Source organism: Apium graveolens, chromosome 6 (assembly GCF_009905375.1).
Source record: "Apium graveolens cultivar Ventura chromosome 6, ASM990537v1, whole genome shotgun sequence".
Taxonomy (NCBI): Eukaryota; Viridiplantae; Streptophyta; class Magnoliopsida; order Apiales; family Apiaceae; genus Apium; species Apium graveolens.
Genome location: NC_133652.1, coordinates 2,614,754 through 2,632,819, shown reverse-complemented (window position 1 = coordinate 2,632,819; position 18,066 = coordinate 2,614,754). Strand labels below are relative to the sequence as shown.

The 18,066-nt window shown below is 30.2% G+C and overlaps 2 protein-coding genes across 2 annotated transcripts; both read left to right on the top strand.

Moving 5' to 3' along the window:
- The first annotated feature begins 1,226 nt into the window (after nt 1-1,226).
- Nucleotides 1,227-2,790, top strand: LOC141664138 (putative F-box protein At1g47790). Its single transcript, XM_074470032.1, has 2 exons — nt 1,227-2,303; nt 2,390-2,790. The coding sequence occupies exons 1-2, from the start codon at nt 1,241-1,243 to the stop codon at nt 2,557-2,559; spliced, it is 1,233 nt and encodes a 410-aa protein (XP_074326133.1). The 5' UTR covers nt 1,227-1,240; the 3' UTR covers nt 2,560-2,790.
- Nucleotides 2,791-15,806: 13,016 nt separating this feature from the next.
- On the top strand, nt 15,807-16,828 carry LOC141664425 (putative F-box protein At3g16210). Its single transcript, XM_074470376.1, has 2 exons — nt 15,807-16,572; nt 16,659-16,828. Exons 1-2 carry the CDS (start codon nt 15,807-15,809, stop codon nt 16,826-16,828), a joined length of 936 nt encoding a protein of 311 aa, XP_074326477.1.
- Nucleotides 16,829-18,066: the final 1,238 nt, after the last annotated feature.

Sequence of the window (18,066 nt, the reverse complement as noted above, 5' to 3'; positions counted from 1 at the left end):
ACGATTATTTTCATTTATAAGAAGGAATATGGTGCATTTATATGTTTTTATTGTCCAATAAAATAAATAAAAGGGCGATTATTTATTTATTTTTACGTTTCTAAAATATCGGATAATAAGCGTGCGTAGCGCGGGCAGAAAGTTATGACTCATGCAGATAAACATTTTAGCCACTAACTATACCTGTTATGCATCATAGTTGAGGTAATGTACGTGTTATATTAATTAACAAAGCATTCGGATTGTTACTAAGTTCACTTTTATAATCGTCAATGGCTTAACGCTGAAATTATCTTGGCGAAGATAATCTTGACATTAATTTGAGATTTTAATCAAGTAACAGGTTCCGGTAGTTTTCTTTGAAAATGACTGATTATGGTTTTTGGTACATCTTTATGCATTTGTATTTGTTCGTTAATATAATTAAGAGTTCATCAGCTCAGAATACGATATACCCACTACTTTCATGTATATAACAGTTTACGTTTAATTAATTGTCGGATAACAGGCAAAAGTCCCTAGTTTTAAATAAAAAGTGCATTAGACTAATTATATATAAGAATATAATGATATATAATTAGAAGATCTTTTATATATTGATATATATTGTTGATGGCATTCACGGATTCTTAGAGCATCTCCAATGGTATTAATGGTATTAGTTATAAATGGTTAGCTAAATTGGACCTGTAGGTTGAACCTGTAAGGTATTGTACTTCGATGGTATTGGCTATATTGGTTAGCTATATTTTAAAAATAGTATGTTATTAAAATTTTATATTGTTATAAATAGAATATATTACTTTAATATGATAATAAATAATTAAATTTCTTTTTTACAGAATTCTTACAAATCTGTAGTGGTTCAACAAATATAGTCAACATCAAGAGGTTCACTATATTTATAAATAAGGAGAATGTACCATTGGAGATGAATATTTTTTACATAATCTCTATATTTTTTTATTTATAGTATGTATTAATGATTTTTAGCAAAGGGTTTTATGTAGTTGGAGATGCTCTTATTGGTATAAATAAAGTTAGATTTAAGGAATAAACATATGTTGATTTCTATTCCAAATATGAATGTGTTTAATAAAAATAACATATTATAGGAGTACATATATAGATCAAGTACGTCCAACTTTATTCCAAACTTTCATGTTATCGCGACCTTAGGGTTAGGGTTTAAGAACATAATAACATATAGTCGATTAGCTGGGTGGTTGTTTGGGTTTCCATGGCGAGAAGAAGAAGGTATTGTAGTTATTTACCTGAAGAAATCATGTTCGAGATACTTTCATGGCTGCCTGTAAAATCACTTGTCCGGTTCAAATCAGTTTGCAAATTGTGGCGATCTATTATATCTAACAATATATTCATCCGAACTCACCTTGCCAATTCCAAAAACAAAGGTGTTATACTAAACTATAGATCAGATCTTACAGAGATTGCAGGAATTGCAGACTATGATTACATTGAAGTTCATGATACCCATCAAGACTCCGTTAAGCTCTACCACCTGCCACCTCGTGAAACTAGTATAATTTATATTAATTCTTTTGATGGTCTCGTTTGTTTATACAATTATGATGGTGGTGTTATATACATTTGGAATCCGGCAACTAGACGGTTCAAGATACTTCCTAGTCCTAACAAAGAATTTTCCAATGTAAGGGCTTTTGTAGGGTTAGGTTTTGATCCTATTTGCAATGACTACAAAATTCTCAGGATTGTGTTTAGACGTCTTGTTTCTTCTTTTGGCCAACGACTGCTACAAGCTGAGCTGTACTCAGCAAATGCTGATTCTTGGAAAGAGATTCCAATTTCTGAATCACTAAGAGAATTCCATCCTTTCTCGACGAAAATTGTTCATGCTAAAACGGGGGTTTTGTATTTGGAAAGTCACACAGAACTACTGGCGTTTGATTTGCACAGAGAGGTGTTTCAACTCTACCCGTTACCCAAATTGTGTCATATTGTAAGATCACAAGTTCTGGATTATGAAGGTAACGTTACTATGATCTTTGAATCCATTGATAAATCGGTTAGTCTATATATGTTAGACGATGCGATGTCTTGGACTAAAATGTTCAGTTTTGAGGATGATTTAAAATTAATCTGGGTTGGTCATTATTTGGGTAATGGCCACTTTGTTGCTAATACATACCGTACTTATGACCATAAAATCAGAGAGACTAAGTTGAATCTTCTTCAATTTCCAATTGATGGAATGAAAGGTCCTGTCAAGTACAGCGAGAGTCTTGTTTCCCTCGACGGGTTTCAAGAACAAGATTTAAGAGGTAAGTAATTCACTAATGATTGGTTTGAATTTTATTCATGTCACCTAAGTGTAGGGATTAAACAAAATTTTATTTAATTGTTTCAGGTGCACAGTTTGACATTGATCTGAGTCCTAGAAGAAAAGAGGTACTGGATGTAGTGGAGGAATATGTTAAAAAGAAAATCACAGGGGATTGTGGTTACAAGGATGTTAGGGCTCTGCGGATGGTTCGTGAATACTTGTATGGTACCTGCCCTTTGAGTTTACTACAATAAAAGTAGCAGTTTCAGAACTACTTTAATGGGGGTGCATATCCTATGTGTGCCTATGAACATTTTGGACAAATCAAAGGTAGTTCAAGTTCTTCAGTTTCCTTTTTATTTTGATCGCAGTTTAATACGCGTTTATGTAATCCCAATTTGGTTCTTGTTTAAGTATCGGACTTATAATCTTCTAGGCATCCTATCATGATAAAAACTTGGATAATAATTTATATTTTCTGAAAATTATTATCTTATTTGCATATGAAATTCGTGTTTCATATAATACGCGTTTCATATATTTTATGTGTTACGGCCCAATTTAATACGCGTTTATGTGATTCCAACTTACGGGTGCTGTGCGGCCAATTATTTTTTCTATGTATTATTATCGTATTTGCATATTATGAAATTCCATGTTTTCTCATTCTTTTACGAATCTTGTGCTTTTATTTATTTTCTTTTTAATCCAAGATCGATCCCTAATTCAGCATGAAGAAGGGTCAAATACACATATAATTGCCTTGTCCTAGAATGGCAAACACCCCATTTTCTCCAAACAATGGGCTCATACTCCCCCTATTCATTCCTTGTCTCTTTCTCCCTATCCACAAGCGCCATTTCATCTCACTAAGGCAAAGATTGGTTGTTTCGGGTCGAATTCGTGTTTGTAAACGAGTCAATTCCGGGTTGCATGCATGTGTGTTGTTAGTTAACCTAAGGAAGAATCATGAAAACCTATGTCTGGAACAAGACAAGAATGTAGCAGGCATACACACATGATCACATGGCTTTGCAGTTTGCACATGTATAATCTCTCAAGGGACCTATAGGACTATTTAGTAAACTTATAAATTCAAACACATATTTAACACATACAGTTAGAAAAGGTGTGTTTTTTGTTCAAGATGCATACATATCCACTGTCCACAGAAATGGAGAACCATTGTCTTTCTCTGTGTTTTTTGTGTTGGACATGTTTGTCAATGTACACTTTCGATTGTTAATATCTTTAAATTCGTATTAGTATTAAATATAAAAATTTCACTGTATTAAAGTACTGATAAATATGAATCCAATAAGATCACTCATGACTATGTTTGATATTATAGATTAGACGTAAATTAATAGTCAATCGCTTACCGTGAACAATACCGAAAGTCAATATAGGAAGAACAAAATGGGACGGACGGAGTAATTAACAGTAGTGATTCGAGTACTCGAACAGTAGTGATTCGAGTACTTAACTTATCTTTTTACTCCTTTTTGTTATCTTTCAGTTCAAATCAAGGTCAGATTCATACACCTATCTCATATGCATTTTCCTAACCTTTCAAAAGTAGAAAAATTGAATTCTAGCACAGGACTGGTAATCCTGCCTTTGTGAAGATAAGTTTTTTGAAACATTTTAGTTGTTATGTGGGACCCACTTGTTACATAAATTTTCTTATATGAAAGAACGAAACAAAATATGTTAAATCAATTTCTTTACTTATTATATAATTTTTCTTCTATGAAAAAACGGAACAAAATATGTTAAATCAATTTCTTTACCAAAATATCACGCTTATGAATAGATAAAACTTTAAAATTGTACAAATGTCGCACCAAACTATCATAGTTATGAATTCATAGAACTCTAAAATTGTATAAATGTCACACTTCTCAATCGTAATATATTTTTTCTCGTCTCAAAATAAATGTGGCACTTCTTTTTACGGATGTAACGTAGGAATATATAGATATAATTTATGTCAGTGGTCCCAAATTTTATATTTTGCACAAGCTAGCTAGTTCAATACACTGTAATCTCGAAATTCAATCGATCAGTAAGAACATGGTGTCGAAGGTGAACGAAGCGACGAAGAAAATGAGGAAGCAACAAGAAGAAAAAGGCAAGGAAAATCAAGAAATTATGTTCCAGATGTATCAGCATCACCAGAACATATATACTCAGCAACAAGCAGTTCTATTGCAATGCAACAAAGGAAAAGCTAGCAAATTCAAGAGGAGTAGTTCTAATCTCGAAGAAGACGGTGTCAACTCTGCTATTCTCTTGCTAGCTGCCATCGTTTGCACCAGATAAATTTACTCTATCCCTGTCCGTTTACGAGAGTTGCAGAGCAATGAAGCAAAGTTTCAGTACTAACTACTTATATTTGAGTAATTGATTCTGATCTCCAGGCTTGTACAAGTGATAATATTTAGCATATTTGTTTCGTTCTTCTTCATATGTAAGGATTACTCTGTTTTTAGCTTAATTCGAAGATCACTATTCACTAATTTCATGTATATGTGGAGTATTTCAAAATAATAATCCGTTATTGACAGTACTAGAACATATTTACGAGTCATTACTCATTAATAAGATTGAACCGGTACACAACAGTGCATTCCCACCCCGTGTAGCTCATCTGGTTGAGATCGGAAATTTAGAGGTTTACCACAAGAATGTGCTAAGTTTGATTTCAAAAGAACACTCGGATATAAGTAGAGAGTGATAACGATGGATGCTGCTTAACATCTCTGGTCATCGAAAATACATTTCTGCATCAAAAAGTGAAACTGAAAGCCGAGAAGGTCCATGATGCACAAAAGGTTACTTTCATGGGTATTATTTCTTTGTCAAGAATAGTAGTTGCTATGCATTGTGAGTATATCATCCTATGATTCTTACATCTGAGATTAAGAGTTACTATGGTTCAATAGTTTTCAGAGACCTCACATTAAAATATCCTTGAGAGGATGATATTTTACAATTCTGTTTCTGAATATCAGTCTGCATATCATTTGTATGTCGAGTTTTTTAAACTTGAAGCAATGATAGAAAGAGAAAAAAAAACACGAAAATAATACTCGGAGGACCACAAAAAATAAAATTGATTAGGTGACAACATTCCTGCTGACCTGCAAACTGTTTCTTGATCATATATGCACATGCTAATTTAATTGGGAAACTCAGATTCAACCATTTCATCAATGATCCTTCATCCATTTTTGTTACGTGTGTTAAGTACTCTACGAATTGCTGCTGCTTTACAACTGTAATTTATAAATTTCCTTTTTGTTACTGTATTTTTGTTACTTTTATAGAGCTGTTCGCGAACCGAGTCGTTCGCGAACAAGCTCGAGTTCGGTTTGTTAAGGGCTCAGTTCGGCTCGGTTCGTTAAGGGCTCGAGCTCGAGCTCGAACACGAAAATGTGTTTGTTAAGAAAACGAGCTCGAGCCGAGCTTTTGGCATGTTCGGCTCGAGCTCGGCTTGAAAAAAAAAATAAAAAAAAATAATTTATATATATTTAATTATTATGAATTTTTTCAGTTTTTTTATAAATAATTTTAAATTATTGAACCATACGAATGTCAAAATATATATTTTAGTAATCTGAAAAAAATTCAAATAGTAAAAATTAATTTTTTATTTTGATATTTTAATAATTAACAAGTGATTTGACTACTACTTGTAACTAATATTTATTTCCTGATTGGTGTTTTGATTTTTTTTTAAAAATATTTATAAATTATCAAACCGTACGAATATCAAGATCTATATATTTAAGTGATCTAATAAAAAAATTAGAAAAAATGAATATATTTGGTTTGCTATTTTAACAGTTAACCAGTAGTTTGACCAATACTTCTATTTAGTCCAATATTAATGTTTCGATTTTTTTAAAAATATTTATGAATAATCCAACCGTACGGATGTTAAGATATATATATATATATATATATATATATATATATATATATATCTTTTAGTGATATGACAATATTTTTAGAAAAAATAAATGTATTTGGTTTGTTATTTTGACATTTAACCGGTGTTTTGACCTATACTTATAACTAGTGTTTAGTCTCGTATTATTGTTTCGATTTTTTTAAAAATATTTATGAATGATCCAACCGTACGGATGTTAAGATCTATATATTTTAGTGATATGATAAAAAATTTAGAAAAAATAAATTTATTTTGTTTGTTATTTTGATAATCAAGCAATGGTTTGAACAGTACTTGTAACTAGTGTTTAGTCTCATATTAATATTTCAATTTTTTTAAAAATAATTATGAATGATCCAACCGTACGGATGTTAAGATATATATATTTTAGTGATATGACAAAAAATTTAGAAAAAAAAATGTATTTGGTTTGTTATTTTGACAGTCAACCGGTGTTTTGACCTATACTTGTAACTAGTGTTTAGTCTCGTATTAATGTTTCTATTTTTTAAAAAATATTTATGAATGATCCAACCGTACGGATGTTAAGATCTATATATTTTAGTGATATGATAAAAAATTTAGAAAAAAATAAATTAATTTTGTTTGTTATTTTGATAATCAACCAATGGTTTGAATAGTACATGTAACTAATGTTTAGTCTCATATTAATGTTTTAATTTTTTTAAAAATATTTATGAATGATCCAACCGTACGGATGTTAATATCTATATATCTTAGTGATATGACAAAATTTTTAGAAAAAAATAAATATATTTGGTTTGTTATTTTAACAGTCAACCGGTGTTTTGACCAGAATTTTTTACTTCAGCTCGCCTCGGTTCGGCTCGCCTCGGCTCGGCTTGATGGTGAAAGCTCGTGTTCGGCTCGGTTCGATTCGGCTCAATTTTGTTCGATAAAAGCTCGTGTTCGGCTCGTTCGTTAACGAGCTCGATCTCGAACACGGTTTTCAGTTTGTTAAGAAAGCTCGACTCGGCTTGGTTCGTCAGAAAAAAAAGCTAAAGCTCGGCTCGGTACGATCAAAACTCGGCTCAGCTCAGTTCGTAAACAGCTTTAAACTTATATATATGATAATAAGCCGCACTAATAAAATGTATATAAATATACAAAATCGAGTACTCGGAGTCAACCCGTGTTGTAACCGATTCTTTATAAAATTGTTTTTGGACCCGATTACTCGGATAGGACTACGGGTTGAAAACGGGTAGTCGTCTAAAACACTGGCTTAAAGGCAAAAACACTGGAGTATGAAAGATTATCCTAAGCTGCATACTTTAAAAACATTAGTACACGAGTATATATTTTCAACCAGTGTTGTAAAAATCGGGAATTGGGGAAGATTGGTCGATCTACCGATTTAGGATTAATTAAAAATCGGGGATTAATCGGAAGGATTAATCGGAGTAAAAATCGGATGTATGATAATATTAAATTATATTTAATATATTATTATTATATTAGTTATTTATTAATAAATATATATTTATTATATCATAATTTCTATAATTATTCATTTTGAAATTAATATAGAATTTTAATTTTAATAAAAAATTATATATACTGCAATAAAGAAAAATTCTTAAAAATAAATCGAATTTCAAAGATCGAATCGGTCGGATATTTTGTAGGGGATTAATCGGGAATTTTTTAAAAATCGGGGATTTTTTGAACACTGTTTCAACTGAAAAATAGTGTAATTTGAGTGTTTTTCCTACATTTAACTTAGTGATTACAATTTTGTATTTACTTTATATTACACTATAGCTTAAAATTAACTTTAAGTAATAGTATGTCATTGTTATTTATTTATCGTAGAGAACCCGCAGCCGCTACCCTTCGGGTGCGCAGTGGGTAAACCCTACGGGCTCACGCAATAATCTACAAACCAGTGAACCAACGTAAACTGCATTTAAGCGACATGCTCTGACTCAGGAGGCATAATCATAAATTCTCCTTCCGTGGGATTCGAACATGTGACCAAGAGGATAGTTATCCCCTCTTTAACCAACTGAGTCAACCCTTGCGGGCTAGTATGTCATTTTTTAAATTCACCTGAACCGACTGTGAGTTCACCGAAATTGGAGGTGTAATCGAGCCGAGCCGAGTCAAAACACTTTCAGGCTCGGCTCAAACTCGATTAAAATAGTTCTGACTTGAGCTCGACCGAACCTTTAATTTCAAGTTCAAAGTTCGACTCGGAAGAAATTCGGTAGGCTCTAGTTCGACTTGAAAGCTCTAATTGATTTCACTAAAATTAATAAAAACTTGAAATATGATCAATTAGGCTCAAGTTCAATTCGATAATAAATAAATGATTTATATAAAAAACTTAGCAAAAAAATGATTTATATAAAAATATATTTATAATTGAAATAATTGAAAATAATGAAGCTTGATACGGCTCGCGGACCTTACGATCCGAGTAATTTGAAACTCGAGTTCGGTTAAAAATTCTAAAAGCTCGAACTCAGACCGATTATTTCCAAGCTAAATTCAAATTTTCTACGAACCGAGCGCGAGTAGCTTACGAATTGTTTGTGGTTTATACCCTAAACCGAAACTATCAACCCGTTAAAATAATAAAAATAAAATTAAACTGGAACAGCTAAGCAGTTGACTTTCTTTTTTTCACACGCAGGAGGTGAGCAGTTGACATTAAACACAATTGCAATTGGGTACTAGATTCATTGTGTAATTATAGGCTTATCCCCCTCTTTATTGCTTTCTTTATTAAAATTAAGTTGTCCCCGATCAACTCGTTAACTCAAAATTAGGGGTTTTCCCAAGAAAATTAGGTTTTTTAAATGAGAAGAGTACTTGAAACTAGGGGTGAGCAAACAAAAATCGAAAAATCGAAACCGGACCGAAAAACCAGAAAACCAAAACCGATAAAAACCGAAAAAATCGTAACTGAACCGAACCGATAGAACGGTTTGGTAACGTTTATGGTTTTAACATTAAAACCGAACCGAAAAACCGAACCGTTTTATATAGTTTAATATTTTTTATTTATCATTATATGCTAATAATATAATTATAATAATATAATATAATTATATATAATACTTTACTTATCATACAAGACCTAGTTATAGTAATAAACCTAAGGCTCTTTCTTATGTGATGGTAGTTGTCTGTATGGATTAGACTGTCTAGTTAACTCTGATACACTGATACAGAAGTTGAGTAGTAATTACTAGCTTAGGTTTTTAATTCTGCATCTGAAAGACTACTTAATAAATATAATAATAAAAAGTGTGTGATTATGAATTTTAAATCCATCTTTTTTATCTTATAATTTTGAATCTTATTATTATAAAATGTGTACATTATTTTTTAAATTCGTATAAAACCGAGAAAAACCAAAACCGACAAACGGTTAACCGAACCGAAAAAACCGTTCTGAACGGTTCGGTTACGGTTAATAGATAAAAACCGAACCGAACCGACATATACGGTTAGGTAACGGTTTTCGGCAAAAACCGAACCGAACCGATCTGTGCACACCCCTAGTTGAAACACAATATAAGGACCTCATTTGGTAGCCCGTAGGTTGTAACCCAGCTCAGTAACCAGGAGTTCCTGGGAATATGAGCAAGTTACGGCGTTTGGTTCCTCATTGATAACGTAACTCATACTTCCAAGATATCATGAGTTACTGCAAAATAGGGGAACTAGTTACCTAGGTTGAACGTGGTTTTTTGAAGTTACTTAGTGATTGTCTATTTTATTTATATATATCATTATTTATTCTATTTTCAAAATATAATATATATATATATACATATGTATATATAGTTGTGTGTATACAATATTATAATAATTTTTATCGATATTCAAAATATTTTGTAATTAGTTATTTGTGTTTAAAAGTTTATAATAAATACTTTTCCTCAACAATAATTTTAAATATTATACTCTCAAATTTCTATGTACCGTTTTTAAATTAATTATTAATTAATATATTTAATTTAATTTTATATTAATATGATCTTTTGTCCCTAATATTTATAATTAATATTTCGCTATATTTATAATATTTTAAATTAATTTTATTATTCTTATTATATTAGTTTATAATAGATAATTTATAATAATTTTAATACTTTTATTTTTATTTTTATTTCCTTTTTAGCATCTAATAGGTAGTTTTTAAATAATATTTTTATCTATATACAAAATTAATATTGTTAAAAATATGAAAAAAATAATTATATAACCTGAAATTGGAAGTTATATAGTGATCAACCAAACACATGTTTTTAGTAAATCTTGGATATTTTAAGTTTGCAACCTAGTTCCAAGGAAATATAATTTCCTGTATAGTCTTAGAACCTGGCAAACAAAGGAGGCCAAGATCCATTGTGTAATATTTTTTCTAATATTTTAAAATTTTATAAAAAAACTTATAATTGACCCGATACAAAAGTAAAATGATTTCTTCAACTTTTTATTTTCCGGTAGCTTGTTTTATAGCAAACGAATGAAGTTACGTTTCTCCGTGGGCCGGAGAAAATCTTGAACTCATTTCGAATTGGCCCGTCTCGTCCCACCTAAATAACAAATGAATTAGCAAACTGGAGCTGAATTGAGTTATTTTTCCAAACGTTTTTTTCAAACACTAATATCTTCAAAAAAAATCTATCTATATATACTATATTATAATATACTATATTATAATAAAAGAAACATTAAAAATTTGACATCGATATTTGTAAAAATTACTCAATTATCATTATTTTATTGACATTAAAGTCTATTCTAATATATCTATCTATACTATTATATTAAAAATAAAACAATAAAAATTTGGTTGTTAGTCGGTCTAGTCACCGTAATTATAATAATATTTAAAATAAAACACTTTCATAAATATCATAACATAATTATAATATGTCTAATGGTTTTCATTAAAATAAAAAATAATATATAAAATCCACCCGGCCGGACTAAACAAAATTATATTATTGATCCAATTTTAAATAAAAACTTTAAAAAACTACATATAGTTAGTTGAATTTAAAGAATCAGACTAAAATAAAATAATAAATATTATTGATCCTGCTAAAAATATTATATCATTAGACCAGACTGTAACAGCTCGCACTTCCGGACTATTAATTCTAAATTGAAACTAATACAAAATATATTTTTAAGAATGTTGTGGAAGAAGGAAGTCTATTAGACATGGTAGATTACACGACAGTAAAAGCAAGAGGATCTTTAATGTCTGTTTCAACGGATGTAAAATTTTTTATTTACAGATGAAACCATATTACAAATCATCATTAATCGAGCGTAAATATTCCATAACAGAAATTTGAACCGAAGAATATTGATAATTTAGGCTAGTATGTGTTTTCATATGCTCCCGAACAAGTTCTCACATTGGCACCAGGTAAGTAGTTATTGGCATTAAATGGTTTCAATTCATATATCATTTAATGTAGTTGTTTTATAATTTTATAGATGTTGTTGTTATTGTTTCACATCTAGCAACGAGATGTATACACAAAGTGGGGTCTAAAAGAATATGTTCATTTTAATGTTCATGATGAAAGGTGATGATAATTATTGATCAATTTTTATATCTATGCGAGGAGTTTTACATAATACGTTCGTGGTTATTAAAATTTATGTATCTTGGTTGACTAATATAAACATGTAAGAGTTCTGTAAAAAGTTACGATTTAGGGTTCATTGATTTCTGATATAGAACCTCTCATCAATGAAAATGTACCAACACCTGCTATAATTATTTTTGCAAGTGTCCATGTGAAATATTTGCGCCATAAGATTCTTTATTTATTTCACTTAATAGATATGTGTTATGTAAATATTTTTGTACATAGCTTAATATATAGTAGTTTTCATTGTCCAACATGCTAACACGAATGGTTTTAGATATCGTAACTTTATCAGGAGGCCCGTGGCCTAGGATATATATAATCCTTTACACAATAAGGTGGCAAGTTTCAGGGAGAGGTATTTTTCTATATATAAATTTATAAAAATATAATTGGATGATTTTTAAAGTATGTTTATTTTGTTTCATTATACGGTAAAAAAAATTATGTAAAATAAATTAATATGTAAAATTTCAATAAAGTTAAACAATTTTATGAAAAGTGGAAGTTGATCAAGCTATGTTCTACAGCTCAATTCAGAATCTTTTTTTGAGGGAATATGTTGATCACCATCTCACAGTTTTAGTTCATCTAACAGGTAACTATTTCCCATCTTTGTTCAATTACATTTTCTTTAAAGCTATTTTTAGAGGTCTTGAAAGAAGGAAGACTTTCCAGGAGATGATTGAATTGCTCAATAGAACTAATATAAGGTTGAAGCTGATAGAAATAATTACGTTGTACGTAGATATGTATGCTTACATTATATACAGAGACTATCTTGTACATGTATACAAGTTTTTCCCAAACTCACAAAATTTAGACCCAGTATACCAGTTAGAGGATCATTCTTATGGAGAAGAATTGTGGCTATCACTTTGCTCTAAGACTGCTGAGTCTGACTTTCAACTTGAGGGTGAATTTATACCAAAATTTTAAAGACGGCTCATATGTGGAACAGTGATTGTGTGCATTGTGCTACACAACTCATTCTCTACAAGATTCTCCTGAGTAGTTTCAGAGATTAAGCATGTTAGATATGAATGTACTTTGGCAGTTGTAGTTTTGAATTGAATGTGTTAGGATGCACAATGGATGGACATGTTAATGAATTTTGGATTGTAACAAGATGTTCAGATATTTCCAATGCTGATATTTATTTTGCTATAAAGGTTGGTTTTTATAACGATCTCAAACCTATTGCTTATAAATTGTTCTGTATTATTAGTTACAATATTACGCATCTCGGCTAAGTGTATTCTTTGACAAACATTTATCAAAGTTCAAATAATATGCCTTTTTTTATTCATCAATATTGTCCAATATTTCAATGTTAATAACACCTTAATATGTCTTAGTAGCATCATTGTGTCCTAATGTGACATAAGTATCCTAGTAGATTGAACAGGTGAAGAATGCACTGTTTTCTCACTCTTCCTTAAATTTGAACTTCTCATGAATGCGGTACATTGTCATGCCAATATCTTTAACAACAGAATATACAAATATTTTCAATAAGTTCTTGCATTGCTCAAAGAATTCATCATCTGAAATCACCTGCAAACTAATATGTACTTGAAAATCCCATTGTCATAGTAAAATCAATAGTTCAAGCATAAAAAAAGATTAAAACAACATATTAGTTTACAATGTACAGTGTGTTAAATTGTAAACATATAAAGTTTCAATTCTCCTCTTATCTCTTACACGATAGACTTTATAATTTCCATTTTTTATTCTAATTTTTATTTCCTTAGTCCTTATGTTCACATTAAAATGTCATCAAACAAATTAACTTCAATCCAGCGCTTGCAGTCTGCAAGTGGAAGTTTGAGGCACCAGATTAAGGCCAAATTTTGGAGACATATTTAAGTTAAAATCTGAGGCTTCAAGCGTCATTCGGTTAAGCACTACTCCATGATTGTTAATTCTTCATGTTGTACCTTCTCATTAGTCTACTGAATTAAACTATATTAGCCAGTTATTGGGCCTCTACTAGAACACACACATGCTCTTTTGCATCTTTGGACATCTTAGGCATTGTCAAACATTTACAAAATGACCACTGACCATCAAACTCTGCATATTAAAGAGAGTATATCAAATTATTATGGCTCATTCAGATACAACTTTTTTGCGAGTACCTATACCTGTTAAGCAAAATATAAATGAGGTACTATACATGTTATACTATTGAACAAATTTTTTCAATTGTTACGAAGGTCTCTTCTTATGATCCTTAAGAACACATGTAATCATTAAAAATCTTAGTACACATTTTGCTTAATGCTCAAAACTTTTTGGAGAAGAAAATCCTTTCGTTTATATTCAAGTGTTTTACAAAGCAATAGTTCCCGTAGTTTTATTTGCATGTATCATGTTTTTATTGGTGCATCTATATGTTTTTTAATTGTTCGTTAATATAACTAAGAGGATGATCATTTCGGAATACAGTGTCGCGATTCTTTTCATTTATAAGAAGGAATATGGTGCATTTATATGTTTTTATTTTCCAATAAAATAAATAAAAGGGCGATTATTTATTTATTTTTACGTTTCTAAAATATCAGATAATAAGCGTGCGTAGTGCGGGCAGAAAGTTATGACTCATGCAGATAAACATTTTAGCCACTAACTATACCTGTTATGCATCATAGTTGAGGTAATGTACGTGTTATATTAATTAACAAAGCATTCGGATTGTTACTAAGTTCACTTTTATAATCGTCAATGGCTTAACGCTGAAATTATCTTGGCGAAGATAATCCTGACATTGATTTGAGATTTTAATCAAGTAACAGGTTCTGGTAGTTTTCTTTGAAAATGACTGATTATGGTTTTTGGTACATCTTTATGCATTTGTATTTGTTCGTTAATATAATTAAGAGTTCATCGGCTCAGAATACGATATACCCACTACTTTCATGTATATAACAGTTTACGTTTAATTAATTGTCGGATAACAGGAAAAAGTCCCTAGTTTTAAATAAAAAGTGCATTAGACTAATTATATATAAGAATATAATGATATATAATTAGAAGATCTTTTATATATTGATATATATATTGATGATGGCATTCACGGATTATTAGAGCATCTCCAATGGTATTAGTTATAAATGGTTAGCTAAATTGGACATGTAGGCAAATATGTAAAATTTGTTGAACCTGTAAGGCATTGTACTTCGATGGTATTGGCTATATTGGTTAGCTATATTTTAAAAATAGTATGTTATTAAAATTTTATATTGTTATAAATAGAATATATTACTTTAATATGATAATAAATAATTAAATTTCTTTTTTACAGATTTCTTACAAATCTGTAGTGGTTCAACAAATATAGTCAACATCAAGAGATTCACTATATTTATAAATAAGGAGAATGTACCATTGAAGATGAATATTTTTTACATAATCTCTATATTTTTTATTTATAGTATGTATTAATGATTTTTAGCAAAGGGTTTTATGTAGTTGGAGATGCTCTTATTGGTATAAATAAAGTTAGATTTAAGGAATAAACATATGTTGATTTCTATTCCAAATATGAATGTGTTTAATAAAAATAACATATTATAGGAGTACATATATAGATCAACTGCGTCCAACTTTATTCCAAACTTTCATGTTATCGCGACCTTATGGGTGGTTGTTTGGGTTTCGATGGCGAGAAGAAGAAGGTATTGTAGTTATTTACCTGAAGAAATCATGTTCGAGATACTTTCATGGCTGCCTGTAAAATCACTTGTACGGTTCAAATCAGTTTGCCAATTGTGGCGATCTATTATATCTAACAGTATATTCATCCAAACTCACCTTGCCAATTCCAAAAACAAAGGTGTTATACTAAACTATAGATCAGAACTTACAGAGATTGCAGGAATTGCAGACTATGATTACATTGAAGTTCATGATACCCATCAAGACTCCGTTAAGCTACAATTATGATGGTGGTGTTATATACATTTGGAATCCGGCAACTAGACGGTTCAAGATACTTCCTAGTCCTAACAAAGAATTTTCCAATGTAAGGGCTTTTGTAGGGTTAGATTTTGATCCTATTTGCAATGACTACAAAATTCTCAGGATTGTGTTTAGACGTCTTGTTTCTTCTTTTGGCCAACGACTGCTACAAGCTGAGCTGTACTCAGCAAATGCTGATTCTTGGAAAGAGATTCCAATTTCTGAATCACTAAGAGAATTCCATCCTTTCTCGACGAAAATTGTTCATGCTAAAACCGGGGTTTTGTATTTGGAAAGTCACACAGAACTACTGGCGTTTGATTTGCACAGAGAGGTGTTTCAACTCTACCCGTTACCCAAATTGTGTCAAATTGTAAGATCACGAGTTCTGGATTATGAAGGTAACGTTACTATGATCTTTGAATCCATTGATAAATCGGTTAGTCTATATATGTTAGACGATGCGATGTCTTGGACTAAAATGTTCAGTTTTGAGGATGATTTAAAATTAATCTGGGTTGGTCATTATTTGGGTAATGGCCACTTTGTTGCTAATACATACCGTACTTATGACCATAAAATCAGAGAGACTAAGTTGAATCTTCTTCAATTTCCAATTGATGGAATGAAAGGCCCTGTCAAGTACAGCGAGAGTCTTGTTTCCCTCGACGGGTTTCAAGAACAAGATTTAAGAGGTAAGTAATTCACTAATGATTGGTTTGAATTTTATTCATGTCACCTAAGTGTAGGGATTAAACAAAATTTTATTTAATTGTTTCAGGTGCACAGTTTGACATTGATCTGAGTCCTAGAAGAAAAGAGGTACTGGATGTAGTCGAGGAATATGTTAAAAAGAAAATCACAGGGGATTGTGGTGACAGGGATGTTAGGGCTCTGCGGATGATTCGTGAATACTTGTATGGTACCTGCCCTTTGACTATACTACAATAAAAGTAGCAGTTTCAGAACTCATATCCTATGCGTACCTATGAATTTGATTTTTGTTTAAGTATCGGACTTACACATCTCTGACTTACATCTGTTTAGACATCTTATCACGATTAAAACTTGGTTGATAAGTTATATCTTCCGTATTTATTTGTACTCCCTAGTCTGGATTCTTTACATAATTTTTGGTCATGTTTTACACATATTTTATAAAGACTATAAAGTATCATTTTTTAATTTATTTTTAGAATTTTATTTTTCTGTATAAAAGTTTAAATGTTATATTTTTATTTAAAAGAAGAAAATATTTAAAATTATTTAAATTCTTCATTTACCTTTTTATTTTGATCCCAATTTTTATGTGATTCCAATTTGGTTCGTGTTTAAGTATCGGATTTATAATCTCTTAAGCATCCTATCATGATTAAAACTTGGATAATAATTTATATTTTCTGTGAACTTATTTGGTATAACATGTATTACTATAGGGCGAGGGGAGTATATATTAATAAGTTAAATTCCAAAATAAGAATGTATTTAATAAAAATAACAATTTATATTTTCTGTGAACTTATTTGGTATAACATGTATATATTATAGAGCGAGGGGAGTATGTATTAATAAGTTAAATTCCAAAATTAGAATGTATTTAATAAAAATAATATGTTATGTTATAGATCAAGTACGTCCAACTCTTTAATTATTCCTAAGTTTGATTTTGATATAATCTAGCCTTACGATTTATAAGAACATAATTATGTCTGGGATTAATGGCGAGAACGATAAGGTAAGAAATCATGTTTAAAATCTAGTATGGTGCTAGTTTTATTGTTTTTTTTTCAATAAGTTTTTTATTAACAATTCCAAATCATATATTAATTAGTTGTGAAAGAAAGTATCACGCGACTGCTGTGTGATTAATTAGAGGCCATGATGTTTCCACAAAACATTTTTTTTAATTATAGCATAAAAAATTGATTTGAAAAGGAATAATTGGTTTTGTATAATTATATTTTTATATAATTGTTGTAAAAATAAAATATAATTTCATATTTTTTTACAACTTAAATTTAATTTTTTTAGGTAAAACTCCTCGGACTTGCCTACGGCAAGATCTCAAATCTTTGATAAAATACAAATAGCATTATATAATGTTTTAATTTTATTAATTAATTTTGAGTAAAATATAGATGTTTATATCATAAAAACTTTATTTATTTAGAAAATGTCAATTCACAATT

Excerpts from the sequence above, each read along its gene's own strand:
- LOC141664138 (XM_074470032.1), top strand. The coding sequence starts at position 1,241 with ATGGCGAGAAGAAGAAGGTATTGTAGTTATTTACCTGAAGAAATCATG. Across the intron at positions 2,304-2,389 it reads TCAAGAACAAGATTTAAGAG|GTGCACAGTTTGACATTGAT; the intron begins GTAAGTAATTCA and ends TAATTGTTTCAG.
- LOC141664425 (XM_074470376.1), top strand. The coding sequence starts at position 15,807 with ATGATTACATTGAAGTTCATGATACCCATCAAGACTCCGTTAAGCTAC. Across the intron at positions 16,573-16,658 it reads TCAAGAACAAGATTTAAGAG|GTGCACAGTTTGACATTGAT; the intron begins GTAAGTAATTCA and ends TAATTGTTTCAG.